The sequence below is a fragment of the Pteronotus mesoamericanus genome, unplaced genomic scaffold (genome assembly GCF_021234165.1).
Source record: "Pteronotus mesoamericanus isolate MK-2021 breed Mesoamerican mustached bat unplaced genomic scaffold, CSHL_Meso_final contig_182, whole genome shotgun sequence".
NCBI lineage: Eukaryota > Metazoa > Chordata > Mammalia > Chiroptera > Mormoopidae > Pteronotus > Pteronotus mesoamericanus.
Genome location: NW_026555078.1, coordinates 18,285,924 through 18,313,468, shown reverse-complemented (window position 1 = coordinate 18,313,468; position 27,545 = coordinate 18,285,924). Strand labels below are relative to the sequence as shown.

General features: G+C 38.6%; 2 protein-coding genes across 4 annotated transcripts in view; one reads left to right on the top strand and one right to left on the bottom strand.

Annotated features, from left to right (window-relative positions):
• Positions 1-291: 291 nt before the first annotated feature.
• On the bottom strand, positions 292-19,830 carry ALDH6A1 (aldehyde dehydrogenase 6 family member A1). 2 transcript variants are annotated; one of them, XM_054567278.1, is made up of 12 exons: positions 19,719-19,830; positions 14,035-14,094; positions 12,407-12,481; positions 12,079-12,240; positions 11,774-11,852; positions 11,043-11,345; positions 9,011-9,132; positions 7,542-7,731; positions 7,156-7,337; positions 5,544-5,723; positions 5,182-5,280; positions 292-2,765 (listed from the first exon to the last, which is right to left on the bottom strand). In XM_054567278.1, exons 1-12 carry the CDS (start codon positions 19,764-19,766, stop codon positions 2,661-2,663), a joined length of 1,605 nt encoding a protein of 534 aa, XP_054423253.1. In that variant the 5' UTR covers positions 19,767-19,830; the 3' UTR covers positions 292-2,660. The 2 variants fall into 2 exon arrangements, with proteins under 2 accessions (XP_054423253.1, XP_054423254.1); XM_054567279.1 differs by lacking the exon at positions 5,182-5,280 and having other exon boundaries at positions 19,719-19,824.
• A 335-nt stretch (positions 19,831-20,165) lies between these two features.
• The window catches only part of LIN52 (lin-52 DREAM MuvB core complex component), a 96,690-nt gene continuing 89,310 nt past the window's right edge, over positions 20,166-27,545 (top strand). The window contains exons 1-3 of one of the 2 annotated variants that reach the window (XM_054567277.1): positions 20,166-20,369; positions 24,715-24,789; positions 26,247-26,278. In XM_054567277.1, coding sequence (XP_054423252.1) covers positions 20,339-20,369; positions 24,715-24,789; positions 26,247-26,278 — 138 coding nt within the window. In that variant the 5' untranslated portion in view covers positions 20,166-20,338. Of the gene's footprint in view, positions 20,370-24,714; positions 24,790-26,240; positions 26,279-27,545 lie in introns of both variants that reach the window. The other variant, XM_054567276.1, reaches the window with a different exon arrangement.

The following is a 27,545-nucleotide window of genomic DNA, read 5'->3' as shown; positions in this document are numbered from 1 at the left end:
ATACTAGTATGAGATCGTGGACCTTTTAATAATAATAATATTATCCACACTAAAGAAGATATATACTTAATGCAAACACATTTTTGCCTTAATGTGGAAAAACCTATATACTGCCTTTTGAAATACACAGCCTAGCCAAAATATGTACTATCTTTTATGTAAGAATTAAAGCAAAATGACAGTGTAACTCTTGGCTTTGGGCAGACATGGGAAGTCTGAGTCACTACAAGCTAGGGGACAAAGGCATTATAAGGAAGTATGTCACCATTTTTTTTCAAAAGCCAGATACTCTTTTTAAGAACTTTTTATTTGTAACTTGTTATTCATAATCAGTACAATGTAGAATCAGAAAAATTTCAAATGAGGCCACATTGAGCGAAAAGAAAGCAAAATACTGATTTTTTTAAAGCTGCTACTAGCATAAACATAACTGTATAGATTTTTTTTCCACCTAAGAAACAAGAAACTTCTGAGTAGCAAGTAGCTAGCCAAATGAACTGAGTCCAATTAGAGCAACATGATTCTGATTAGTTAGTATTTTTTTAAAAAAGTGATTTCCCTTAAATGTAAGGAAAATTTAGGAGTTTCTGTGACTTAATGCCACTTGGAATTCAGAAAATATGATCTTTTATTCAACCCAGACTGTAGTTGTTGGATTGGATTAAATATTACTACTAGTTGCCAGCAGTGATAAGAGATAAAATAAGGGGCATTCCATAAATTCCTACTGCCTCGCCTTTAGGAAGGCAAATCTAAAACAAAACAAAACAAAACAGGAAGACCCAGTAGGGTCATAAATGTATTTTATTAAAGTTCTAGTCACCTTAAGTCAGTGATTTTCAGCTGGTGTGCTACAAGAATCTTTAAAACATCCGATACCTGACTATTTAGGAGCACTGACTGAACTCTTTTCCCTTAGACTATCAAATAAAAGAGTGACAACAGACAATACAATAGCCATCTGGTATGAGTACCCTGTCTTAAACCATTAATATTTAAGTCATATAGTAGAGTTGCATTTTATTGGTCACAGTGCATAATAAGGTGGTGTCTGATTGGTTAATTCTTGGTACCAGAAATCCTTATATACAAGTATAGGCACCTGACTTGTTAAAAAATAAAGTCACTTTGGAGCAAAAAAAGGCGACATAATTACTATTATTAATATTTTTTTGTAAATCAAGTAAAATTATACCTATTCTTTGTCAGATGAGTAACAAATATATTTTTGGCATGCTGTAAAATTTTAATATTTAGTTTATGTGTGGCATGAGATGAAAAAGGTTGAAAATCACTGCATTAATTGAAGATTTTTACATTCTATCCAGTAGGTGGTAGTAATAAGCCTAAAATACAAACAGTGCACAAACATTTTCAAGGTTTTCCCTATCCTTAACTCACCAAGTAACTCCCATGGAGTAGAGGTTAGCATTATCCACATGACTAGCAGAGAAGCAGGAAAATAAATGACCTATGTCATCTGGCTGAAGACCAGAGATTACTTATTCTCTCAGAACCAGAAGCTTTCTCCTAGTTCACTGGAAGAGAACTGTATCAGAAAGACAAGGTTCAATTGGGATGTACAGCAAAAAGAAACTATTCTGTTGAGCACATCAATATCTTATTCAACTTGAAGTTTAGCTACATCAAAACAAAGAGCATAAAGATAGTTGAATAACGGTAGCAAGAGAATCTGTCAAAACATTTCTTTACCACTTTAAGTCATGAAAAGCTTTAAAATTTCTTAGACCCTAGTCAGTTATTCTACATTAAGTGTTCCTTTACTAAAAAGTTATCATTCATGAGAAATGCAGGCAAGAGGAAAAAGCAACATAAAACATTCGGCAAGGACTATCAGGTTAGATTTGCTTAAGGCAAACACCCCTTAATTTCTGGGCCTAAAATAACTTTTGAAATGATTTTCTTAAAAAAAAAAAAAAAAAGAAGAAAACCTATTGGCATCTGAGTTAATGGATGAAGCATTAGTTAATAAGCAAACCCTGAAATTTAACACTTGGCACACACAACGAAAAGTCGATTTATCCAATGCATACTGAGGTATCCTTGAGAAATGATCTTAAAAAGCAGGAACAGGGACAATGACAGAATTTAGTGGTCATGAATCACTAGGACAAAGTGGCATTCAGCAAAAAGAAGCAGTTGTCACAACTGTGGGATAAGTACAAACGGACTGTATCTTGGGTAGTGTAGGATGAGAGGCTCACAGGAGTTTCCCCCACTGGCACAGGGCTGTGTTTGAGGGCCAACCAAAGGGTGAATTATTTCTATCCTACTTCCCCCTCCAAGAGGTCCTCTTCCACTTATGGAAGATCTTCTTTACAAACACTAATCTTCCTGTCAAGTCATCACAAAAGAGGAGAATTTTTAGAAACCAGGTCTAAGCTCTCATTCCAGATAAGCATTTCACAGTTAACAACAGTTACCTAAGAAAGAGAAGTATGAAGAGTAAGTGAAAACATGGTTTCTGAGTTATGCCAGGAGTCTCCCTATAGCAACTTTGCAGGGGCTAATGGTCCTGAGAAAGATTTTAGTTACAAGGTATTCCATTCCCAGGATTCTGATCTGAGCAAAGTTGGAAAATGAAGGCGGTCAAGAATAACAGATTCCTAAGGATGGACTGAGTCTGGACAAACTCATTTCTAACGGCCCATGGTAGGCATGACTACAGCAGGTGAAGAAAGAGTAGCATCTTCTTCTTTCCACTGAGAAGTAACGGTCTTTAGCTGAGTGTAGAAGTAGACGCCCTAAAGGGAACAAAGGAAAAAACAGAGAGAGAGTTGGCATATATTTTTGGGGGGGTTTCACAAGTCCTCTTTTAATCAACTTTTGAAGGAGGTGCTGTGAAGTACTGCTCACTCTCCTATTTGAGGAATAGGTGCAACTAATTCATGTAAATTTATCTAAAACATTTAGCCTAATACCTGGCACATAGTAAACAGTCAAACCTTAGTTATCATTATGTTGAAACTAGTCAAGAGCATTAGCATCTAAATGGAAAAATTAAACAATGTAATTTGTTAAACTTGTAGGTCATTCTGTCCCTAGAGCTGAGTATCATGTGCTCGGAGGTCTTGAGACATGGCTCAAATCCTGTCTCTACTCCTTATTGACTACTGTTTAACCTTGGGCCTTACCTGTGACGTAATGCCTACCTCACAGCAATGTGTGAGGAGAAAATGAAATGACATACAAATCTCTCCTTTCCATGAAGGAATGAAATATATATTAAGGCCATTTCTGACAACTGTCAGTGATAAACAGCTACACTGAAGTAGTAAAATCCACAATATCTTACAAATCTAAAATAAAATGTCTGATAGACACATTCACTTCTAAATCACCTATAACATGTAAGCCAAAAAAGTTCTGCATATTTAAGTCTTCATATATCGTTTATTTTGTAAGAATAGGCTTGAGTAAAAGAGATTTGACTGTACAGATCTAACAACAAATTACTAGAAAGCTAGAAAGATATTGTTAGGAAAAAACACACTAGTTTGATTAAAATACTCTTCTATACCCTGGCTGGTGTGGCTCAGTGGGTTGAGCACCAGATTGTGAAGCAATGGGTGGCTGGTTCGATTCCCACTCAGGGCACATGCCTGGTTGTGGGCCAGGTCCCTGGTGGGGGGGGGGGGGGGGGCGCATGAAAGGCAACCACACATTGATGCTTCTCTCCCTCTCTCTCTTCCTTCCCCTCTTTTTAAAAATAAATAAATAAAATCTTTAAAAAAAATACTCTTCTAGAATTACTTGACAAAATCTGGGCCATGTTAATATATTAAAGATAACTAAAAATTGTTACGTATCTTCATTGTAAGATACAACTAAAGTTTACATTTTATCACATAACAATGATACTTTCATGTCTTCCAGAATGCAAATTAGCAACTTAATTACCGGAGGTTTTAAGACTTCAAACTCTATATGAGGTCAGACTTTTCCTCCAAGAAGCCTCATTTACAGAGTAACTTATAAAGAAATTTTTGTTAATAGTATCAAACTAGTTTTACAAAAGCTGTCTTTTGTCACAAACTGTATCATTAGCCTCCAAATAACCAAAGATTTTTCTTAACCAGTTGGCCACACTGTCATATTCTGCTATGCAATCCCACTGTTAATTTTTTATTAACCTATAAAAGGGAGACTTGTTTAGGAAAAAAATGTAATTTATTACTGAAGATTTAAAAATGGATCTATTTCTGTAGGACTACAAATAACTTCCACTAGCCCATTTGTTCAACATATGTTTGGGCACCTGCTGTGCCAGGTGCTGCAGAGAAGTAAATAATTAAAGTGTGACGAAGGCTTTTTAGAAGACATGGCTTAAAGATTCCTACATGACTTGTCCCTGCCTAGCTTTCTAGCTTCATCTCTTACCACTCACTCTTACTCATTCACTCCCTTTGCTCCAGCCCACCCCCACTGTTTGCACATGTCATGTCTGTTCCTGCTTTAGGACAATTGCACCTGCTGAAGGATGTGGTAATAGGGGTAATCTAATCTTCATAACCTCATGAAATATAGATATTGCTATTATTCTCATTTTACTGATGAAGAAACCTGAGGCACAGAGTTAATAACTGGCTGAGTTGGGGTTTGAACCCAGGCCATTTGGTTTCAAATCTGCTATATTTTTCTTGTTCAGTGATATATTTGTAGGGCCTAGAACAGTGTTTGGTACAAAGAAGGTGCTAAATAGAAGTTTCTGTAAGTGAATAACTATTACAGGAGAGGCACGTGCAAGTGGGAATACATGAGGGCATACCCAGCGGAGCACTAAGGGGGCTGGTGGTGGTCAGAAGTGATTTTCTGGAGAAGTCCATTCTTTAAATGGAGACATGACAGATGACTAAGAGTCAGATGAAAATGGGGAGGCAGAAAGGGGGTCCAAGGCAGAGGAAAGGGCATATATAAAAGTTTAGACCTCCTCATTCTCATTCTCTAAAACTCTGTTCCCTTGAGCTATTCAGCGAGAAGGAGCTTTGGCAAAATTGTATTAACTTTTAAATCTTTTCTAGGGGACCTACTGACAAGCACTGCTGAACAATATATGACCCCACAGAGGCTGCTGGCAGGCTTTCCCTTGCAGAATCCTTGTTCCTGAATATGTTAAAGAAAGTTTATTAGAGGAAAAGACATTTTTAAAAACTTGGTTACCTGTTTGCCATAGAAATTGGTATCTCCCCTGAAGGAAGATCGAGAGCCAGTGAATGAGAACATTGGTAAAGGCACTGGAATGGGGACATTCACACCCACCTAAAGCAGAACGAATCCACGTCAGATACTAAGAAACAAACTCAAACAAAGGAACTCTCCATTTAGAAGCATAAATGTTAGGCCTTAGAAAGACTAATTTTAAATATCCACCTTCCACCCTATTTCCATCTCATGAACTTTTATTCCTGAGGAAGAAAGGGAGCATCGTGAGAGATCAAAAAGGCACAACTAATTGCTGTTTACCATCTCCCCAGAAAACAGTAAATAGCTGCAGGAACCTCCTAAAAGTCCTGTTCACAAACCTGTCCGACATCCACCAAGTGGGAATATTTCCGAGCAGTGGCTCCATTGGTGGTGAAGATGGCAGTTCCATTTCCATAGGGATTATCATTTACAATCTTGATGGCTTCATCCAAAGTGTCTGTCTCCAGAACCACAAGAACTGGACCAAAAATCTCCTCTTTGTAACAGGTCATGTTTGGCTGCCAGGAGTGATGCATCCGGAAAAGAAGTCAGTATTTTATGCTTATTTGGTACTTTAGTACCCACTGTTTACGTGGACAGCTTTCATGTTAATAATCTCTTTTCATTTTAAACCACCTATTTTTTTAAAGTGCCTTCTTGCTGTATTCCATCTTCCAAGCTACCAATCATTTAAATAACTTGAAATTCCTATTAAGTACAATTACACTCCTTTCTTTTAAGCACTTTTATTTTTAGGTCCCATGACTCATAACTAGCTTTCATACTTGTATAACCTGTTTATACAATTACTGTATTACTGAAAGCTTACGTGAAAATTCATTTTTTTTAATAAATCAAATATATATTTAAAACACCACAGGGTAATTTTTCTGTTTAAATAAACCCTGTGCTAAGTTTTCTGTAACATTAAATCTATTCTCATTCACTCCTTTGCATTCACTCCCAAATGAGTCTATACATTTATATCTTGATATCAGGTCACATTAAACATTCAAAACATCCTTTACCACTGCAGATAGTGAGCTGTATTTATTGCTTGTATATGGATTTTTCCTCTATGATTCTTTGGCAAGATATTTCATAATTTCTACTATACTTACATTCAACTCAATTATTCAGGATTATAATAGGATTAGTGGGGACATATGTATTTTTAAAAAAAGCCTCTGAACTTCAACTTTGTCATTAATATTAGCTAAGAGACTTGTAGAGTTTTGATAAATAAAAATATTATTTCATAAATAAAAATTCTTTTTTCTTTTGTCACTTTCTGGTGAAAATGCAGTTAAATTTAGGACACAGTAAGTACCCGTATACTGGCTGGCTGATATGTTGATGGAGACACTGCAATAGCTATAAGCTAGGCAGCAAGAATTAATGGGAAGAAAAAATTAACATAAAACAAATTAGTAACAAGTATAATGCAAGATAGGGGTTGGCAAGATATGGCCATTGAGCCAAATGTGTCTTGCTGCCTGTTTTTGTACAGCCAACAAGCTAAGAATAATTTCTATATTTTTTAAATGGCCTGAAAAATATAGTCATGACATGTAAAATTATTTGAAATTAAAACTTCATTATCCGTAAATAAAGTTTTATTAGAACACAGCTATACAATGTTAATGGTTGCTTTCACACTAGAATGTCAAGAGTTGAGCAGTTTTAATAGAATGTATATCTCTGCAAAGCCAAAAATATTTACTATCTAGTCCTTTATGGAAAGTTTGCAGACTGCTAGTAGAGTGAAAGAGATTAGGAGTGAGAGGATGTTTATTCAGACTCTAGATAAAATAACAGTAATTCTGGCAAGAGATGAGGTCTCTAGTCACTAAATGTTCCTCATTTACAAATTGGAGGGATGAAATTCCATAGGCTCTATTGTGCTTTCCACTCCTGTATTTGGGAAATAAATAATCCAGAGTTGTTTACCTTGACATTTGAGATGATAGTTGGTCCAACAAAGTTGCCATTTTCATAGCCTTTGACTTTAATGTTTCGCCCATCAAGAAGGATGGAGGCTCCCTCTTTCGTTCCACTATCAATCAGATTACAGACTCGCTCTTTGGCCTGGGGGGTTATCAGAGGGCCAAGATCTGCTCCAGGCTGGTCTCCTGTAAAACAACACAGAAGTGTCTAAGGTCTTCAATAACATAAATTATGACTGCCAACTAAAGATGAATCTGAACAAGTGCAGTATACAGGGAAGCAATGGCAAGCACTGATAACGATTGCTCCCGTTGGCAAAGACCAAAGTTAAACCAAGAGCTTGGTGCCACAGACACAAAGCATAAAGAGGCTGGCAGATAACTGACTACCTGCATTGACTCTCAAGTTTTTGGCACGCTCCACCAGCTCTGGCAGCCACTTCTTAGCTTCTCCCACAAGGATGGCTGTTGAAAGAGCCATGCAGCGCTGACCAGCAGCTCCAAATGCTGCCCCAACCAGCTGGTTCAGGGTGTTTTCCTTATTGGCATCTGGCATGACTACCCCATGGTTCTTGGCTCCCTAGGAAATACAGAAAGTACGTGAATCTTCCTTGGCAAAACACAATTAGGCTAAGAAATTTGGTAAGGAATCTGAGATTTCAGATGAAAATTTAAGGTAAGGACTAGAAAATTTAGCCTTTATTGCTTTTTAAGGATAGATTTATTATTTTGATACTGCTTAAGTCTTGGTAACATTGAATAAGTCTCCAGGTTACCTGACATATGTTTATTTAGATCAAAACAAACAAAAACACAAGAGCCCCAATCATCGCATTAAGTCAAAATGATAGGCTAAACCTTGCATCCAGGAACCAATGAGAAATTCCTTCTCTTTCCTAAGTTAGATAGGAAAGAATTTGTTGTCTGCTGGGGTTTCCAGTTACGTGAAGAGCAGTATAAACAAAGAGCTGCCAGTAACAATGCCAACAGCCAGCTGAAAAGCAAAACAGGAGGTAGACCTCTCCTGATAATTTCTGGAAAGAGGTTCCCCAGACTGTCTTGCTTCTGATACATATGGTCATTTCCACACCCATGTTTTCAGATACAACTATAATGGAGTGCATGGATAAATACCATGTCGGCTACTTAATTTTATGTAATTACAAATAGTATACTGTTAGAATTCACTCAATAAATTAATAGTGAACTGGGACTTAAGTCAAACTGGCCAAAACACGTTCAGTCGTGAAAAGAAATAACTGGGCATATCATGATGTTTCCCAGCCTGTGCATAGGTGGCTATCCTTTATGCAACCTTAGTCAAAGAGTCAGAAAGTAGTAATTGGACTGTGCACAGAGAACCAAAGAACTGTCAAATACTTGACAAGAAGCTAGTAAAAGAACAGCAAAACTATGCAACCAAGTGAACCACACATTGTATATAGGGATATTGGGCTCTTTCCAGTGCTTTAAATAGTCTGAACTTTTAGGGAAGAAGGTATTTTGACCTTACTAATTAGGATACACCTTAAAAGAAGAAAAAGGATAAAGGGCTAGAGGGAAGAAACAGGGCCAGAACGAGAGAATTCACCTGTTGCTACTAAAGCCTTAAGAATTAGAATGACATTCTTAGGGAAAAATGTGTCCTTTGGCACCAAAATTTGTTGTGTAGGATAAAAGATAATTAAAGTAACTTAGAATATAATTCATCACAAAGTTCACTGTTGAAGGAAAGTTACTCAGGGTGAAATGGGAATAAAGAAACACTGGCATTAAAGTTTCAGCTCCTTTGCTGAAGAGCAATTTCTATGTAATTTTAATACACAGAGTTTGAGGGAAGAAAAAGAGTAAGTAGTCACCATATTGGCTTGAACTCTCTTGCCATGTCTTGACCCTCTCTCAAAGATGTACTCTCCTGCCTGGTTGGATCCCACAAAGCTGATTGCTCTGATATCCGGATGGTCACAAATAAAGTTTACAGCTTAAAGAAGAAAATAAATGATTACCATAAAGGATCAAATGGCTATAGGTTTCTCAACATCACACATTTCTTTTCCCACTGCTATGAAAGAGAAGTTTTCATAGTTCTGCATTTCTATGCTGGGTTCCCATTTTGAAGTTCTCTCTTTCATTGTCCTTTTAATTCTTTAATCTACAAATTCTATTTAGCTTCTTTCTTTTATTTTTCTTATTTGCTATTACACAACTTCCACAATCTACTCTGAAAGCTACAACTCCTATTTTCCTCCAAAATAACAGCTCATCAGAATATTTGAAATCTTGTGTTCCAGTAAGTGTCCTCAGTTTGGCTCACATAAACTCTTATAAAATTCTCCAAAATAACAGCCCTTCAATACTCAGTATTTTGTCCTTTAAGGATGTGATATTTCTTCGACTGTTACTATATACCAGGCTTCTGAGACACTATTGCACCTCCACGAAAGACAATATAGCACAGTACAGTCATGTGCTGCTTAACGACGGCGATATATTCTGAGAAATTCATCATCAGCTGATTTTGTCATTGTGCAAACATCACAGAGTGTACTACACAAACCTAGTTGGTACAGCCTACTACACACCTAGACTAGACAGTATAGCCTATTATTCATAGGCTACAAGCTAGTACAGCATGCTTCTGTACAAAACAATATGAGATTAAATTAAACACAAGAAAAAATGATGCAATCAAGAGACACAGTAAACTCGAGTCTGCCACTGGCATAACACACTATTTTAGAGTAAACTTTTAAAAAAAGATTTTAATTATTTATTTTTAGAGGGAGAGGAAGGAAAGGACAAAAAGAGGAAGAGCAACAGAGAGATACATTGGTTGGTTGCCTCTTGCAAGACCCCAGCTGGGGACCTGGCCTGCAACCCAGTCATGTGCCCTGATGGGGAATCAAACCGGTGACCTTTTGATTCACAGGTTGGCACTCAATCCACTTGAGCCACAACCAGACAGGGATCTTTTTTAACTAGAAAGAGTACACTCTAAAATACCAAAACGTGTCACATACTAAATACATAAACCAGTTATGTAGTTATTTATTGTCATTATCAAGTATCATGTATTGTACATAATTGTATATGCTGTAGTTTTCTACAAGCGGCAGTGCAGTAGGTTTGTTTACATCAGCATCACCACAAACACATGAGTAATGTATTGTGCTATAATGGTACAACTGCTATAATGTCACTAGGTGATAGGAATTTTTCAACTTCATTATAATCTTTGGGACCACTGTCATACATGTGGTCTACTGTTGATGAAAAGGTCGTTACGCGGCACATGACTGTGTTTAAAAGTGAAAACCAAGGTCAGCCTTCCAGAGTATGTACATTGTAGTTTTGATAGTTTCTAGCAGCAGCAACTTACTTAATTTCATTATGCCTCAATTTTCTTATACGTAAAATGGAGAAATAATCGTACCTATCTCAAAGCACTCTTATAAAGGTTAAATGAGACAATATATGTAAGGTACTAGGAACAGGGTCTGAAACACAGAAGCAGTTTTTAAGTAATAGCTATTATATACATTGGAAAGCCTTCATTCTCCCTGAGGTCTATAGATTTTGTGAGTTGAATAGCCTCACAAATTTTCTCAACATTAAAGTGAAAACTTTTTCTTTATCTGACCTGTGTCTTGCCCTAATCCATATTTCTTTGTCCCAATGTATTTTGTAGGGCAAGAAAAACTACTACTCCACAGTTAGATACCTTAGTACACAGATGGCAAAACAATCAACAAACATTACCTTCAAACATGGAGGTTACTACTAGTAAATCCGTTCATTCCTGGGTTCTTCATTCTAGAACACCCCATTACCACTCAACACCTCGATTTTTTTGGTAGTCAGATTAAGTGCCAGGTACTGAAGAGCAGTTACCTTCATGTTGTCCATGGATGATGTTCAGTGTTCCATCAGGGGCACCAGAGTCCTGGAGCAATTTAGCAAGAAGCATAGTTGCTCCAGGGACTCGCTCTGATGGTTTCATTAGGAAGGTATTTCCACATACCATGGCCATGGGAAACATCCAAAGGGGGATCATAGCAGGAAAATTGAATGGAGCAATGCCTGCACACACCCCCAGAGGCAGACGGTAGGAATAAAGGTCCATGTCTTTGGTGATGGATGGCATGGTCTCTCCCAGCATGAGGGATGTCACACTACAGGCATGCTCAACCACCTCTGCAACAGAGAAGAAGCAGTCAGGCCACCAGCTGCCCAAACTGTATACTGCTTAGCTTTATCATCCTCTGGTATGCCCTGAGGCCAGGAAGTGGCTCAGGCCAGTGTCAGAGGGAAGAAACACTGACTTGACCTTCCATGTGAAGGCGTTGTTCAAAATAAGATTCTGTAAGTGGGGAAAAAAAAACAATGAAATGTACATACTTACTGGAAGATCAGTAAAGTAAAACAAAGAATGAAGTAAACCAATTTCATAGGTCCCTGAGAAGTACTGCCATTTTCCACAAGTATTAAAAAAGATATCATAGGATAACAAAATCTACATAAAGGAAAAAAGCAATCCCTCATTACGGGATCTTTGCCTCCCATTTTCCTTTGCTTCTTTCCCAAAGGTCCCTGAAACTCCCCATGAGAGACTCCCAGCTTACGAAGGCCTCGAAATACATCTCCTTCAGCATCTGCTAGGGTCTTCCCTTGTTCCAGCGTGATTAACCTGGCAATTTCTTTCTAGAGAGAAAACACACAGATAGAAACCAATGCAAGGATGTGCCTCCTTTTAGTTCTCAGCCAAGGAAGGACAAGACTGGGCAAGCAGTAGCATGAGGAAGAGAGCCATCCAGGATCTGCGTCTCTCTGGATTATACAGAGGGAGTGTGCAGCTAAAAGGGCCCCTGTGGGTATGACAAGTCTCCTCTAGATAAGTTTGGAAAATAGTATCATTCAGATTTCTTACCAAGTTTTCTTTAATAAGTTGTTGATAGCGAAGCAGGACCTGCTGACGGCTTAATACTGAAGTGTCTGCCCAAGCGGGAAAAGCACGCTTGCAGGAAGCAACGGCTGCATCCATTTCAGCCTTGGTGGCCTGAGGGACCCGACCAATGACCTCATTGGTGGCCTGATGGGAAAAAGCAGCACATCATCCTTTGCTGCTGCCCAACCTTCTCCATTTTTCTTCTAGTCACAAAGGCAACACTACATGCTTCACAACAGACACCCAAGTCTCCTCTTTCCCACCATGTTTCCAGAATTCTAGGCTCGTCATTTTAAGCAGTTTTGCTTACTGGGTTGTGGATGTCGATCCATTTGTCACTTTTGGATTCAACAAATTTCCCATCAATGAAGAGCTTTACAGTTGGCTGGGGGGTGGGGGGAGGAAACACAGAAAATTTTCTATTAGTTAATTGCTTCATTTCTGTTTCTTACTTTCACAATGAGGAAGGAATTCCGGTTGATAATGAAGGTACTGCTCTCTAGAGACGTTGCCACTCAGAAAGTGATATACAATATACTTGTTTACAGTGTGTGTTAAGATGTGACAGAGCCTCTCAATACTGTGATCTCTTTGAAAATACGAAATTCCCAACTAATCACAGAGTGGAACCTCATGAGTAAACACATGTCACTGTAAAGCTTAAACTAAAAAAGCAGCAGACTCTATGTTAATGAAGATTGGCTATTATGACTTGTTGGCCCAGCTGATTTTCTGTCACATTATCATGATAATGTTACCTTTATGCTTAAAATATTTTAAAAAAATGTTTTTATCTGCAATTGCTTTTCTGAGAAGAAGCATACTTTCATTAAATTTTCAACAAAAAAGGTGAAGGATGAAGGAAGGGGGACCTCCCCTAAAAAGAAACAGAATTATCTTCTGGAAGGTGGGCCTCTTGTAGTACAGGCTTCCCCTGCTAGGTGTGTGTTCTAGGGACCCATTTGTATCAGTGTACCAGCTGGTGTTGTGAGAGGCTGCATTCAGCTTCAGTGAATGTTTTGAGGGCTTTTTAAACATGTTTGCCCATTTTATGATGGGTGATTTCCAAGTGCACCTGCTCACACATCCTATTCACCTGATTTCTCCTGGCTGATTTTTTTTGTTTCCATAGATTAAAAAAGTCCTCAAAAGGAAACGTTTTGCCAATGTGGAAGAGGTGAAACAAAAAACAGCAGCACTAAAAGGCATAGAAATCAACAAGTTCAGAAACTGTTTTGAGCAGTGGGAAAAAAAGTCTCGATAGGTGTATTGCATCAAATAGAGAGTACTTTGAAGGTGACTGAAGTTTAAAATGTAAGAATAAATACACATTTTAAAAAATAAATTCCAGCTTTTTTGGGGGGGGTCCCCCCTCATACTGTGTTACAGTGTGTACATGCTCCTATAAAAAGGATTTTGAGCAACAGTGCTATTTATTAGATTTTAGGTACTGCAAATGCCTGACAGACACAAGTTCTGTAAAAACAACTCTAAAGGTTGTCAAGAAGTACAAATTATCTGGCAGGGTCAACTACACTTCTAGAAGTCATGAAAATGTTTTTATCTTTTAACATAGTAATCCTATTTCAGTAGAGAAATAATCTAAAAGAAGAAAAAAGCTATAAATAAATGCTTGTAAAACAATATGGAAAAACTGAGGCAATCTAACTGTTATATGGAGAAAATGAGTTAATTCAGGTTGTAGATACTTAATGGCATATAATGTGGCCATTAAAATCATAACCATGTATAAGACCATGTTATTATACTGAAAATGCTTAAAACATAATATACATAATATTAAATATGAAAACCAAGACAGAAAGAAAATTTCACATATACTCTGATCACAATTACATAAAGAAGATAAATGGGAATACCTAAAAATTATACTGGATTCCTTCTCAGAAGTCTACCTTTTGTGCCAAATAAACTCACCACTGAAGAAGAGGAGAAGAAGGATGCTGGACACCAAGTGGAGTTCACCTTGGAAGAAACCTGTGAGGTAAAAGAATGACTATCTTGATAAACAAGAGCAGAAAATCATTAAAAACTTAGTAAATGGCTACTATATGCTTAATATTATAGTAGTTATTGTGGATATATGAAAAAAGACTTGATGTTTGCTCTCAAGGGTCATATAATCTTTTTTTTTTTTAAAGATTCTCACCCAAGGATGTGTTTATTGATTAGACAGAAAGAGAGAGACATCAATGTGAGAGAGAAACATTGATTGGTTGTCTTCTGTATGCACCCCAACTGGGGATGGGACCTGCAACCTAGGCACATGCCCTGCCTAGGAATCGAACCTGCACCCCTTGGTGTATGTGATGATGCTCCAACCAACAGAGCAACCCAGCCAGGGCAAGGATCATATAATCTTTAAAGTGAAAAGACAGAAGACTGAGATACAGGAAACTAGTAAAAAATAAACCATGATTGTGTCCTCAATTTCTGAACAGTCCTGATTTAAAAAAAATTGTCATTAGTCCATATTTTCCTAATTTTTGGCCTGGAAAATGTAGTACCATAAATCTAACAATATGAAAACACTTAGCATGGTATCTAACACAATAGGTATTGAATGTAAGACAGTATATAACCAAGTATCAAATATGCTTGATATATATAAATACTTGAACACAAATGTTCATAGTAGCTTTACTCGTAATAGCCTAAAACTTAGAAACAACCCAATGCCCACCATTGGATGAGTAAACAGGGAAACTAATGCGATATATCCATACATTGGTCTTCTACTCAGCAATATAAAAGAATAAACTATTTCTAAATGCAACAACATGAATACCTATAGCAATTATATTAAGAAGTCAGACATAGAGTATATACTATATAACTTATTTATATAAAACAAGAAAATGCAAATTAGTCTGTAGTGTCAGAAAACCTATCAATGGTTGCCTAAAGATGGTGAGGAAGGCAGAGAAGGTAAAAGGGAAGTTTTTTGGGGTATGGATATATTAATTATCTTGATTGTGATGATGTTTTCACAGATGTATACAAATGCTAAAACATCAAAGTGTACACTTTCAATATATATAGTTTATGCCAATTTTATTTCAATAATTTTTAATGCCACATATATAGGGTATAATCAGGATATTGGATCAGTTACAATAGCTCTAAATAGTGTGTATATATGTTATGAAAGTTGATTTAAGAAATATTAAAGTCTAATCAAATGAGCACTCTAAAATACCCGGGATTGGAATATAAAAGAAAGCTGCAATCTAGTAATCTGTTACCTTGTCTGAAGAGAGGCCGTATTAACCAAAGGATTAGCGCTGCATTAAGTGTAAGAACTTTGCACCTGTAGCACTGTCCAAGGGGGCTGGTCCTATGGATCAGCAGACAAACCTTCCACATGCCTTGTCTGTTTCCGCCACCATTCTTCACAAAAGCTATTTTAAACCATCAACACTCTTGTGGAGTCCACCGTATCTTATTTATAACCATGTTCCCAATACCAACCTTGTACATGGCAGGTGTTCAATAAATATGTACTGTACAAAAGAAAGGTCCACTAGGCCTGACTGCCCCATACCCCAGACTAGGTTAGGTGTCTCTTTTTTTGTACTCCAGTAGCAGCCAATATTTCCCCTATCAGGTTTATTTGTCTCTGTTTTAATTGCCTGGGTCCTTGTCTGTTTCCCAAGACTCTAAGTTCCACTACGGTAAGCACTGTACCTGTTTTGTTTACCTACTATACAGAGTTACTGTGATCAAGGTTGTACAGATATGAAAACAGTTGCTGTTCATTAAATGTAATTATTCTATTATTATATATACTTATTTGCTCTCATTCCTTGCTATTATAAAACTTGTCAATTATCTTAAAATTTCAAACTCTGCTACTTCCCCTCTTATTCTCAAGAGCTGATCTTATTTTCCTATCACAGAGGAATCAGAAACCATCAGATGAGAACTTCAACTTCCTACTAGCAAATCTACAAAACTGATCTTCCTTCCACCAACCTGTTCTGCTTCCTAGAGCCCATCTTGCAGTGAGTGAAACTACTTACTATTCACCTAGTTGCCTAACCAGAAACCTGAATGTCACAAGTCCTCACAGTGAATGAAAGAAGTCCTGGCATTTTGTTCTCCCAGAAATCTTTGAATACACCCTTTTCTCCAGCTCTCCCGCAATCACCCATACCACCATTGTCTCTCACCTGGATTTCAATCTTAAATCTTCTGAACCTAGTTTCCACCCCATAGCCAGAGGGTCTTTCTAGAACACAAATTTGATTGGATCACCCCTTGTTTAAAACCCTCCAATGGCTTTCCACTGCCCTTGGGAAAAAGACTAATCTTAAAGTTGCTTAGAAGACTCTACAAAGTATCTTCTTTTTTTAGTTTTATAGATCACCCAGGTCCTCCCCGCTCTCTCTGTTCTAGCCACTTGAACACATTTTGAGCTCTTTGTCCTTGCACATGCTGCACCTTCTTGCCTGATATTTCATCACATTTGCTTTGTCCACTCCTACTTCTTTGGTCTCTACTTAGCCATCACTTTGGGTATAGAGGTGCAGGTCAATTTCATAGGTTTGCTAGTAGGAAGTTGAGGAAGTTCTCACTCCATGGTTTCTATTTTCTCTGAAGTAAGAGAAACAAGGTTAATTCCTGAGAGTGAGAGAAGTAGCAGACTTGAAAGTTTTGAAGTCTCAGTCTCAGGCCTATGCTAAGTAGCTGATTGTGGAGTTCGTAGAACACCTGAATTCCTCTATTTATCGTATCATATTATGGAATGACATCTTGTTTAATTATTAAGTCTCTTTTCCCTTAGATCACTGGATGGTTGTGCCCTCAACCCCTAGCACTGTTCCTGGAATAGAGTAAGCCCTCAGTCATATTTTGCAGAATGAAAGAGTAAGTACTCACCAAGCAATCACTTGACATTAATTTTGTTTCATGTATACTCTCTCATAGGGCAGAAGATGGATGGATCAGCCACCTTGAGCATTCTAGGCCACTTAGTTTTATTTTTTTCCCTTGCACACAGCCTCCCTGCTGTCAAGAAGGCATAAAGGGCACTCTATCTGGTATAACGAAACATTATCATAGTTTTTGACAGGTTATATCTCCTATCTTTTCTTCATTTCCCAAGAAACAATCATTAGCACTGTTGCTGAAGAAACTATCCTATGTACCATCACATCAAACTTCTTTCCCCCTAGACTGTTCATTTTGTACTTGCTATTTCCTTTACCAGAAACTCCCTTTTCCACCTGGTTAATCCTGCTAGTCCTGCTAGTCTTGCAAGACTCAAGCTGAGAACCAACTCCTTTTGGAAGATTTTCCTAAATTGCACAGGTTGAGTTTGTGGCTCTCTCCATGTGTTCTTGCAGTACTCTGTGCACTCCTATTATTTAGCACTTAATGTTGCATTATAATAAGGGAGGTTCCAGTGAGTATTTTATTTACCTCTCCTTTCCCAAAGCCTAGGGAGAGTGCCTGACACAAAGAGATGCCAAGATTTAAGTCCTGAGTTTAATTACTAGTTGGGAAATCATGGATGCTAAGTGTTAGGTAATTTATCTGTTATATTCATTAATTCTAATCTTTATAAATATTCTTAAAACTAGAAAATGTTGGAGCTGGGATAAAACGCAAGTATGATTGTGAAGCCTGCCTTTTATACTACATCACTGGGGCAAGTCACTGAGACTCTTTAAGACTGGTTTTCTGAATGGGAAACATAATACCACAAGGAGAAGTTCTAAATTTTACTAGTCACCATAACAGAGAAAATATGCTGAACACGCACTTTAAATAACTGAGGACATGAACTCTCTCCTTTACACGTCCTTTTGATAGTCCTCTAAAATTCATGACTGCTGGAATCTAGACTGCTCTTTATCAAAGTTTCATGTTACAGTAACTACTAGTCGGCTAAGAATTACTGTTTCTGTTCTTTTCTAGTTCAACTCAGAAGTTTCTTCAAGTGAGTAAGAAAATAGTGTTTCCAAAACAAAGTACATGGGAAGGGAAATTTTTCTCCTTGATGCAAAAGATAAAAACCCTCTTAAGGATCTCTTCTTCTTTTTTAAAAAAATATTTTATTTCTTTACTTTTAGAGAAAGGGGAAAGGAGGGGAAAAGAGAGGGAGAGACAATTAATCACAACTGGGGACTTGCATGTGCTCTGACAGGGAATTGAACCACGACTGTTTGGTTTGTAGGCTGGTGCACAATCCATGGAACCACACCAGCCAAGAGTAGGAGCTCTTCTTAATGACTCACTGTGTTTGAGGGGACAGGAAGGAGGCAAAGGAAAAAGTCAATTTCATTAAAAGCTTTCAAGGAGAAATAGAAAATGGGTGGAAACTTTTCACTTCTACTATTAAAAAAGGATACTAGTTAAACAAAACTGGGATGACAGCAAGAAATACACTACTGAAGCCAAATCATCTGACAAACCCTTCCAACCCATTCTCCACACTTTCCCATTAAATAGCATATATAAACATTAACCTTTGCTGACTCTAAGAATCTTAAAAATGAGTAAGTTTCTGCACTAGGACTCATTAAACTTGGTAAATACCAATATTATCTGAAAGTCCAGCAGTATAAAGGACGTTCCCAGGTGGGACTCATGAATAGGAGGGGCACTGTTGTTTCTTGCAGGTTGGAGAATATTGTCTGAAGCAAATCTTGGCTCATATTCCAAGTCCTTGCTAAGTTGTGAACAACAGGGGAAACGGTATGAACAGAGTTGAAGGTCACAGGTCTACCACCCCTTCTTAGGCTGGCTTCCTAGAGGACCCAACCACCCCAGTCTCCATGGGCACTTGAAGGTGTGCTGGTCCATTAAAAACTGACTTAGGGGCTGCAACTTGGAACTTAAACTTCCTGTCTTCCTTGGTTCGCATTTTCTATTACCTGTTTTAGAGATGTTTAGTCCCTTGCATGTGCTTGAAATAAACTAGTAGCATAAATGTGTTCTTATTTACCACCAACATAAACACTGTAACTTTGCTGAGAGCAAGTTTAACAAAGTCTTGGCAAGCAAGGGGAGAGTCCGTAGCCTGTGGAAAATACAAAAAGCCACAGCTGGGGGAGATAGCTTAGCAAACGGCTGTTTGGGTGGGGGGGACACTTCTAGAAGAAGATTCAAAGTCCATTCACTGACCTTGCCCCTCGTGTGTCCCCTTCTCCTCCCTTTGAGCTCGGGGTATGGACAGTGAAATAGAGTCGGGGAAGGGAACAATCTGGACGCTCCTGGCAGGTGAAAAAGCTCTGAAAAAGGTGACCAGATGAGAGTTTCTAGGGAGAGAGGTGGCTGGTGCAGCGGTGAAAAGCAAAGAATGTGGGAGGACCGAGGTGAGGGCAAAAGAGTGTGACAGCAGTAACGGGGCACGGCTGGAAGAGGAGAGTGGGCCTGAGCCAGATAAGGGGAGGCTCAAAACTAAAAGTGGGGAGGGACAAGGGTAACAGTCCGGGGACAGACCCAAAGAGTGCGGATACCGAGTGAGGTGGGTGGGACAGGGCCGCACGTCTCGTGGGAACAGCAGGGTCGTCCAGGAAGGGGCTGACTCAAGAGAGTGGACGGAAAGGATCCAATTCCTAGCTCCGCGACCCCTCGGCACCACCCTCACTCGCCTGCAGGATCCGAGCCCGCACTGCCGCCGCCGCCACCACCGCCGCCATGGTTCCCGGCTGCTGCTTCTCAGCCTTCCGGTGCCTCTACTCCCCGTGACTCCCTATAACTGTAGCTGCCAGCCTTTGCCCCACCATCCTGTCGCACCTCTTCATTGGTGGAGACGACCATTTCCGCCAACCAATCATTCGTCCTGACTCCTGACTCCACCCCTCATTCCCAGTTTTGGGGGTAGGCGATTGGTCAGAAGTGAAAGGGCTGCCCTCCTCTCCCACCTCAGCAAATTCTGTTGGCTGAAGTAGGAGGACGCCCCTAACTTGGATGCTCTATATTCAGCGTTGAGGGAAGACGCCCCCTAACCGGGAACCCCGATTGGCCACAGGGAAGACTGCGGCCCCACCCCACAATGAGGAAAGTAAATAAAACCCTCCTAGAATTTTGCAAGCGCTCCACCTATTCCAGTGTGCGAGGTGCTGCGGCCAGCTTTAGGGGCGGGGCTAGGCAAAGAGAGCCCTATGCGGGGGAAAAGAGATGGGACCAAGAGTTGGGGATAGGGTTTCTCTTTGAGGGCGTGGCTTGTGAGTCGTAGCTTTCCCGCCGACGGTTGGCCCCGTCACGTGACATGGGTTGGAAGATGGCGTCTCCCACAGAGGGTAAGAGCCGGCTTAGAGATCTTTCCTTCGCCTGCTCCCCTGGTGACTTCCGCTCTCCGTCTGCCCGTCGAATTTACCCTTCTTTCTTGGGCTCCTCTGTTTTCCCTTCCCCTTCTCTTCCTTAGAATGCGGGTGCGTGTTCAGCTCGCCGATCCTTCACAGCTGCTCCGAAGCTTCCCAGTTTCCCCGCTGAGTACCAGGCGGGTGGAGGAGGGCACCCACGAGGGACCCATCCCGGGCCCTGCTCTTCCCTTAATCTCACTTCAGTGAGGGCCGAGGAGGCATAATGCTGGGCGAAAGGAGATCCCTTGCTGTAGCTTTCTTCTGGGGCGCCCCATTGAGGGGTCAGTTCTCTTTGATCACCTGGAACGATTCTCTCCAACTCTACTGGGACTGGTGGCTGACCTCATCCCGGGACTAAATATGATTCTCTTCTGTCTCCCCGGATTGGTACGGTTGTCTTGGCAGCAAGAGAAGCGGGGGATCTTTCCGGCCCCTGGCCATGAGAGTCCCAAAGAAAATGAGAATTGAGCTTTTTAGTATAGTCTTGCACACGTCCTAACCTCTCTTGCTTCTGCTGTATGTGTTTTCTCAGGCTGAGTGAGTGAACGACTTACATATATAACATAATCTATAATATAACCTGTTTATATATAATCTAAGATGTAAGTCATCCCAGCAGCTAAGTGGTTTGGATATGCCCATACGCTTTTGCGCTCGATTCTGCTTAAGAGAGTTAGGGTCTTGCAGTCATTTCTGAACTCATTTTTTGCTTCTCCTGCCCCCACCCCCTCGTCCATTTCATTGATATGTAGTTTACCTTCCTCAAACCAATGCATTTTTTGTTTGGAAGGAATCTTGGGAGTTGATTTCAGAAATGAGGAAACCGAGGCCAAGAAAACTGTATTGGCTATCTACTAAATGAAAAGCATAATGCTAGGTGCTTTGGGAGAAGAAAGGATTAATCAGCCATGTAAACTCTTGCAGTTTCAGGTCTTAATTTTAGATGTCACCTCCCGGAATGTAGTATATGGATTTTCCCATCTTCAACATTGTTCACTATCTCAGTACCTTTATTGTCACATAGTTATTCTGTTAATTTTGCCCCTATCACAGTAGATTATAAATTCTAAGTCTGTCTTGATCATAGGTGAAAGAATGATTTGATACATACATAAATAATATTACTTCATCTTAAGTTTCAGGTTAACCCAGTCCTGAAGTTTTTTGAGTACAGGTAAACTGTGTAAGAAATTATTGATGTTCAGAGTCAAAAGAGATTCTTTCTCCTGCTTGGTGCTCTCTGGTTAAAATGTCCTTTTCTTCCCAGAAAAAACAAACAAACAACAACAACAACAAAAAAACAAGGGGGAGCGAGGGCATTTAAATAGCCAAGGGAATGGATGGGGAGTTATTGTTTAATGGGTACTGAGTTTCCGTTTGGAAAGGTGAAGAGTCATGGAGATGGATTGTGATGATGGTTGCACCACATTGTGAATGTACTTAATGCTGATGAACTGTACACTTAAAATGGTAAATTGTGTTATGTATATTTTACCACAATTTTTAAAAAGTTAGCCAAGTGACAGAAGTATAAGTAATTTCTGTTAAAATTTTTAGTTTATTATGAGGTTATTTTTGATTTATAAGTTTTGGAGATTTTAGCTCTGTTCCATGTGTTTGATTTTTGTGTTTTCTCAATTTCTTTTCTTTGGCCAGGAAGAGTATTGGAAACATTATATATTTTTTTCCTTTGATCTGTTAGTCATCTCCGTTGTTACTCTTGGCATTCTTGATTTTTAAAAGTCCTCAGTCTCATCCTTTACAAAGTTTCACTTCTCTGTCTAATCTTTTTTTTAATCTGACGGAAATCAAGTTTAGCACTTTAAATGTAAATTCAGCTTCTACATAAGTACATCATCCTAAAATATTTCCCTGCCTAGCTCTCTCACTCGTTTTTAGTGTTCCACCTGTCCTTATCTTTAAACCTTAAATCAAGTAATATTGATTTGAAAAAAATTAGGTCATTGCCCTGGGTGGTGTGGCTCAGTGGATTAGCACCCACCTGTGAACCAGGAGGTTGCCGGTTCCATTCCCAGTCAGGGCACATGCTTGGGTTGCAGGCCAGGTCCCTTGCTGTGGGCCTGCAAGAGGCAACCAACTGATGTTTCTCTTGCACATCAATGTTTCACTCCCTCTCTATCTCCCTCCCTTCCCCTTTTTCTGAAAATAAATAAATCTTTAAAAAAAAGAAAGGTTAGGTCTTTTATTCATTTGCCTTTTTAATGGTAAATTTCCTGGGACTTCTTTTGAAAAGGAGAAAATCAAAAGAAAATAAATCTACTTAATTACTTAAATTATGAAAGCAAGACTCACAGCAGAGTCTGAATTATGCCCCTGACTGGTTTTCATAAGGCCATCCTTGTTGGTTATTGGCTCTTACCCTCAATAAGTTTATTTTTATTATGGTTGAGCTTCCCATTGGTAACATCCCTTAGGAATTTGAAAATTGATGTTTTGTATTACACACAGCTTTCCTTTCTTACAATTTTTGGATGCTTTAGTTAAGGAAATTTGTTAAGAGTTGAGTTCTTGATCAATTAGAATGTCATTGGAAATTCTCTTAGAATGTTTGGGAGAAAATACAATTTAGAGAAAAGTTCATGTTGAAAAATTTGTATATGTGTACATTTTCTGGGGAGTGAGCCCACAGCTTTTTTTTTTTCTTTTCTCCTTTTTCTTTTTCCAGATTTCAAAAGATGTGGCTTACCCAGAAAATGTTAAGAACTACTGTTTATATTATTACAGTAACTAATGTATGCAGCTAATTAGCATACAATATGTATTCAACAAATGTTAATTGTTGTTAATATCCAGTATCTACTGAGTGCCCAGGCAAGAGTGGAGAGGAAATGGTATCAAAGAATTAGGCTGAATCATGTAGGTCATGGTAGATACAAATTCATGGATTTAGCTGGGAAGAAGTCCTTTAAGCTAGAGAGTGACATGAACTGATTGGCATTTTATAAAAAATCAGTGTTGACTACTTTGTGGAGAATAGATATGTAGGTAGGGGGGGAAGGGGTAAGAATGGATAAAGGGAGATCAGTTACGAGGTTGTTGAAGTAGTCCAGGATAGAATGATGGTTCCTTGGTTAATTATTTTGGTTCCAGGATATATTTTGAAGATAGAAACTAGTGGGTATATTAATATTTTATTATGGAAGGGTGGAGGAAAGGGAGGCATGAAGAATGGATGGCCTCTGAGTTTTTGGGAACTCGGGTTTTTTGTGGCAGTACTGTTTCTTGAGTTATAGAGGACTGGGAGAGTATGGTTTTAAACATATTAGACAAAGGGATTTTTCACACACGTAAATGGATAGAGACATCAAGTAGCTACTTAGATGTAGAACTCTGAAGTTCAAGGAAAGATTGGGACTGGAAATATAAATATGGAATCATTGGATGTAAAGGTTATGGGACTAGATGAGATCTCCTTAGGAGTCTTTAGGTAGAGAGTGAAGCCAGCCTAGGATGGTGCCTGAGTGGAAGAGGAGAATGAGGAAGGGGTCAGTGAGGAAGAAGAAACACCAGTACCGTGGTCTTACAGAAGCTGCAAGTGAAGTGTGTTAAGGAGGGTGGTCAGTGTGCGAATGCTGTGAAGAGACCCCATAAAAGAGGACAGAGAAGTGATCACTGGGTTTAGTAGCATAGATTATAGGTGACCTTGACAATAGCAGTTTCTGTGTGTCTAGGAACAGAAGCCTGATTGTCATGGGTTAAGACGAGAATGTGAGGTGAGGAAGTAGAGGCAGCATTATAGATAAACAACTCAAGAACTTTTGGATGAAGGAGAAGTGGGGCGGTAATGGAGTCAAGAAAGTTTTTTCAAAGAAGGAAAATTCTACAGCATGCTTGCTTGTAGCTGAGTATGAGCCCGTAGAGACAGTTGAAACTGTGTAAGAAAGATGTTATTTATGATGCCTTTGATAGAGCAAGAGAAGCTGGAATTCAGAACCCTAGGAGAGGAGTTTGTTTTTCTTGAGAGCAGGGACACTTAGTTGATTGTAACTGGAAGAAAGTCTAAGAGTATGAGTGAAGGTGCTGGTGGGTTTGTTGGTAGTCATTTTTCCTAACCCCACTAAAACATTAGAGATCGGTAAAGTGAATTTGATGAGAGAATGATTCATTTGTATAAGATTTTTTTGTAGTTAAACAAATCAGATCCCTAGACTTCCAGATGAATGAATGTTCTAGTTGTTATGTTCTTTGAGACTGAAATGTTATAAAATATAAATTAACATATTTTGTGTCTTCTTGGCTCATCTTGGTATTTTTTTTCTAGGGACAGATCTGGAAGCATCTTTGTTAAGTTTTGAAAAACTTGACCGTGCCTCACCAGACCTTTGGCCAGAACAATGTAAGTTCTTGGTTTCTTTATATCAGAATCAATACAGGCGAACCAGTGCTACATTGAGGGAGATTTTTGAACAGATATCATTTAACTGTAATGGTTAAAATTTTAATTTTACTTCAAAGGGAAGAGACTGAATTCTTCGATCCAATGTTAACAGCTATTTGGTGGTTTAATTTTTTCAGGACACAGTGCAACTCAGAAAATGATAGAGAACCTTTAAAAAATTATTTTTTAAAAAAATCTGTAATACAGAGATATGTAATGTATTTCCTCTCTTATAAAATCATCATTAATAGTTTGGTGTAATCCTTTTGGCCTTTTTTATACTTATTCAGTTAAGCAAATAAATACATATTTTTAAGTATATAGAGGGTTTTTTAAAAACAGATTTTAGTTATTGCTAGAGAAAGGGGACGAGAGAAAGACAGGGAGAGAAACATCAATGTGTGGTTGCCTCTTGTGCACCCCTAACTGGGGTTTTGGCCTGTAACCCAGGCAATGTGCCCTGACTGGGAATCAAATTGGCAACTTTTTGATCCATCCACTGAGCCACACCGGCCAGGGCTAGAGCGGTTTTGTTTTGTTTTTTCGTGGGGGATATAGTGATGGGGTCATATGTGCATGGTCTACAGCTTAACTTACTCCGCCTAGAGGAAGTAATTTATTAATGAATACTCCCATGTTAGTAGATGTAGATCTGCTTTATTCTTTTAAAGTATTTCATTGTATAAATATATCATAGTTTATTCATACCCTATCTGGGAACCTAAGTTATATCCAGTTTTTGATATTACAAATAATTTAATAGTGAATATTCTTGCACAAATATCTGTGCACATGGAAGAGGATGACTATGTATAAGAGTGCCCATTTACTCACACACTACCTAATATTGAATGTTACTGATCTTTATTATTTTTAGTTTGTATATCTCTAAGTGAGATTGAACATCATTTTATTTTTAAATACCTGCTTTTTATTTTTCTGTTTTTTTATGTGATTCTTCCTGTGAGACATTTAAATAAACAATTGGATTGGCAGAACAGCATACCTAAAAAGGAAATTTAAACTTTTATTTGGTAAGAGATATTGTATCTTGCCACTCTCCCATTCAGCTAATTCCTGATCCTTCAAAGTTTCGTTGAGGCATTATTTTCTCTGAGAAGCTTTTCCTCTCCCCTTAGTCAGATTTAGATTTCCTTTTTTTATTTTTTATTTCTGGTGGTGGTAGTGGTGGTGGTGGTGGTGGTGGTGGTGGTAGGCGGGGGTCCTTCCTTAGCACCTGGTATCTTTCTTGGAGCACTTGAACAATATTATAATTAGTGATTCACTCTCTCTTCTTTTCCAGACAGTAAGCTCCTTAAAGATAAGGCTGTTTGCTTCTTACTATTTAAATTCTCTCTGTCTGGGACACTAAAAGTTTTTTGAATAAGTAATGTATTTTTTCTTTTTAGTACCAGGTGTTGCTGAATTTGCAGCCTCTTTCAAAAGTGTAAGTAATATTTTACTTACCTATTAAAGTTTATCCAATGTCTTGCTCCTTGGTAAAAGCTCACTATCTCTTAGTTCTTTGTTTTCAAGAATAATGTCATAGTCTTTTAAATCACTTTGTAACTACAGCCCTGGAGATCTGTCTATATAATTATCATGTTAATTGATGATAATATCTTTCTCTGTCCAAATGCCCTATTTTGGCATTTTGACCTTTGTCTATTAGCCTCTTTTCTTAGCTTGAATGCTTTTAATGCAAGGCAGTTGAAATATTTAATGTAACACCAGCATTGTTTTTGCCTAGACTATGACCTGAAGTTGTTTTCTTTCATTTATGTGAGACATTATGACCTTAACTTATACCTCTTTAGAGGGTTTTTGAAATTTCTCAGTGGTTCATCAGAAACCAGAGGAAGACATCCATTAGAACCACAACTTTTCTACTTCCAGGGGAGTAGGCACTGTACTAGATACTGTATATATGTTGTCTTATATATTCCCACAACTAGGAGAATATGATTATAATATTATAATAGCATTTACATGGTGTCTGCCATGTGCCAGGCACTGTTCTAAGCACTTTAAATGTGTTAGTTAATCCTCAAAAAACCATATGAGGCATTTTACAGACAAGGATATAGGCACAGAGTAAGAAGGTATCCAAGGTTATAGACTAGATATGGCAGAAACAGACTCTGAGCCCGTTAGTTTGATTACTAGTATCTTCACTCTAACACCACACTTAGAAGCATTTCAGCCCAATGTTAAAAGCACTGACTGACAAAAACACTTGGAAGATAAGCTATTTGCTCAAGTCCTAGTAACAGGTCGGGATTTGAACACAGGCCTGCCTGATTGCAAAGCCCATGCTCTTTCTGTTAAACTAAAACATTGGGGATTTATACTATAAAGCTCACAGTGTCTTACTATATGCTCAGCATTCTTTACTCATTATTAGAGTTAAAGGTACTAAGTTAAATATTAAGGCCCCTCTGGGCCTGTGGCTTTTAGGTCCCATGAAAGTATTTGTTCAGAGGGAGCCTGACTTTGTAGCCTCTTTTCACTTTTTTCAAGAGCTAGGATTTCCTGTAAGGAGGCCTGTGCTCTGTTAGCCTAAGCATGAGGAGTTTAGAATAGCGTAGGGCTTTGGAGTCAGACACACTTGAATTTGAATTCTGAATCTGCTTCTTAATAATCTGACCTCAGCAACTTTTCTAACATTTTTGAGCCTTAGTTTTCTCATCTGAAACTACCTCATAGGATTCTTA

Excerpts from the sequence above, each read along its gene's own strand:
- ALDH6A1 (XM_054567278.1), bottom strand. The coding sequence starts at position 19,766 with ATGGCGGCGGTGGTGGCGGCGGCGGCAGTGCGGGCTCGGATCCTGCAG. Across the intron at positions 5,281-5,543 it reads ACTTGGTGGATGTCGGACAG|GTGGGTGTGAATGTCCCCAT; the intron begins GTTTGTGAACAG and ends GTTCTGCTTTAG. Across the intron at positions 2,766-5,181 it reads CCAATTTCTATGGCAAACAG|GGCGTCTACTTCTACACTCA; the intron begins GTAACCAAGTTT and ends TGTTCCCTTTAG.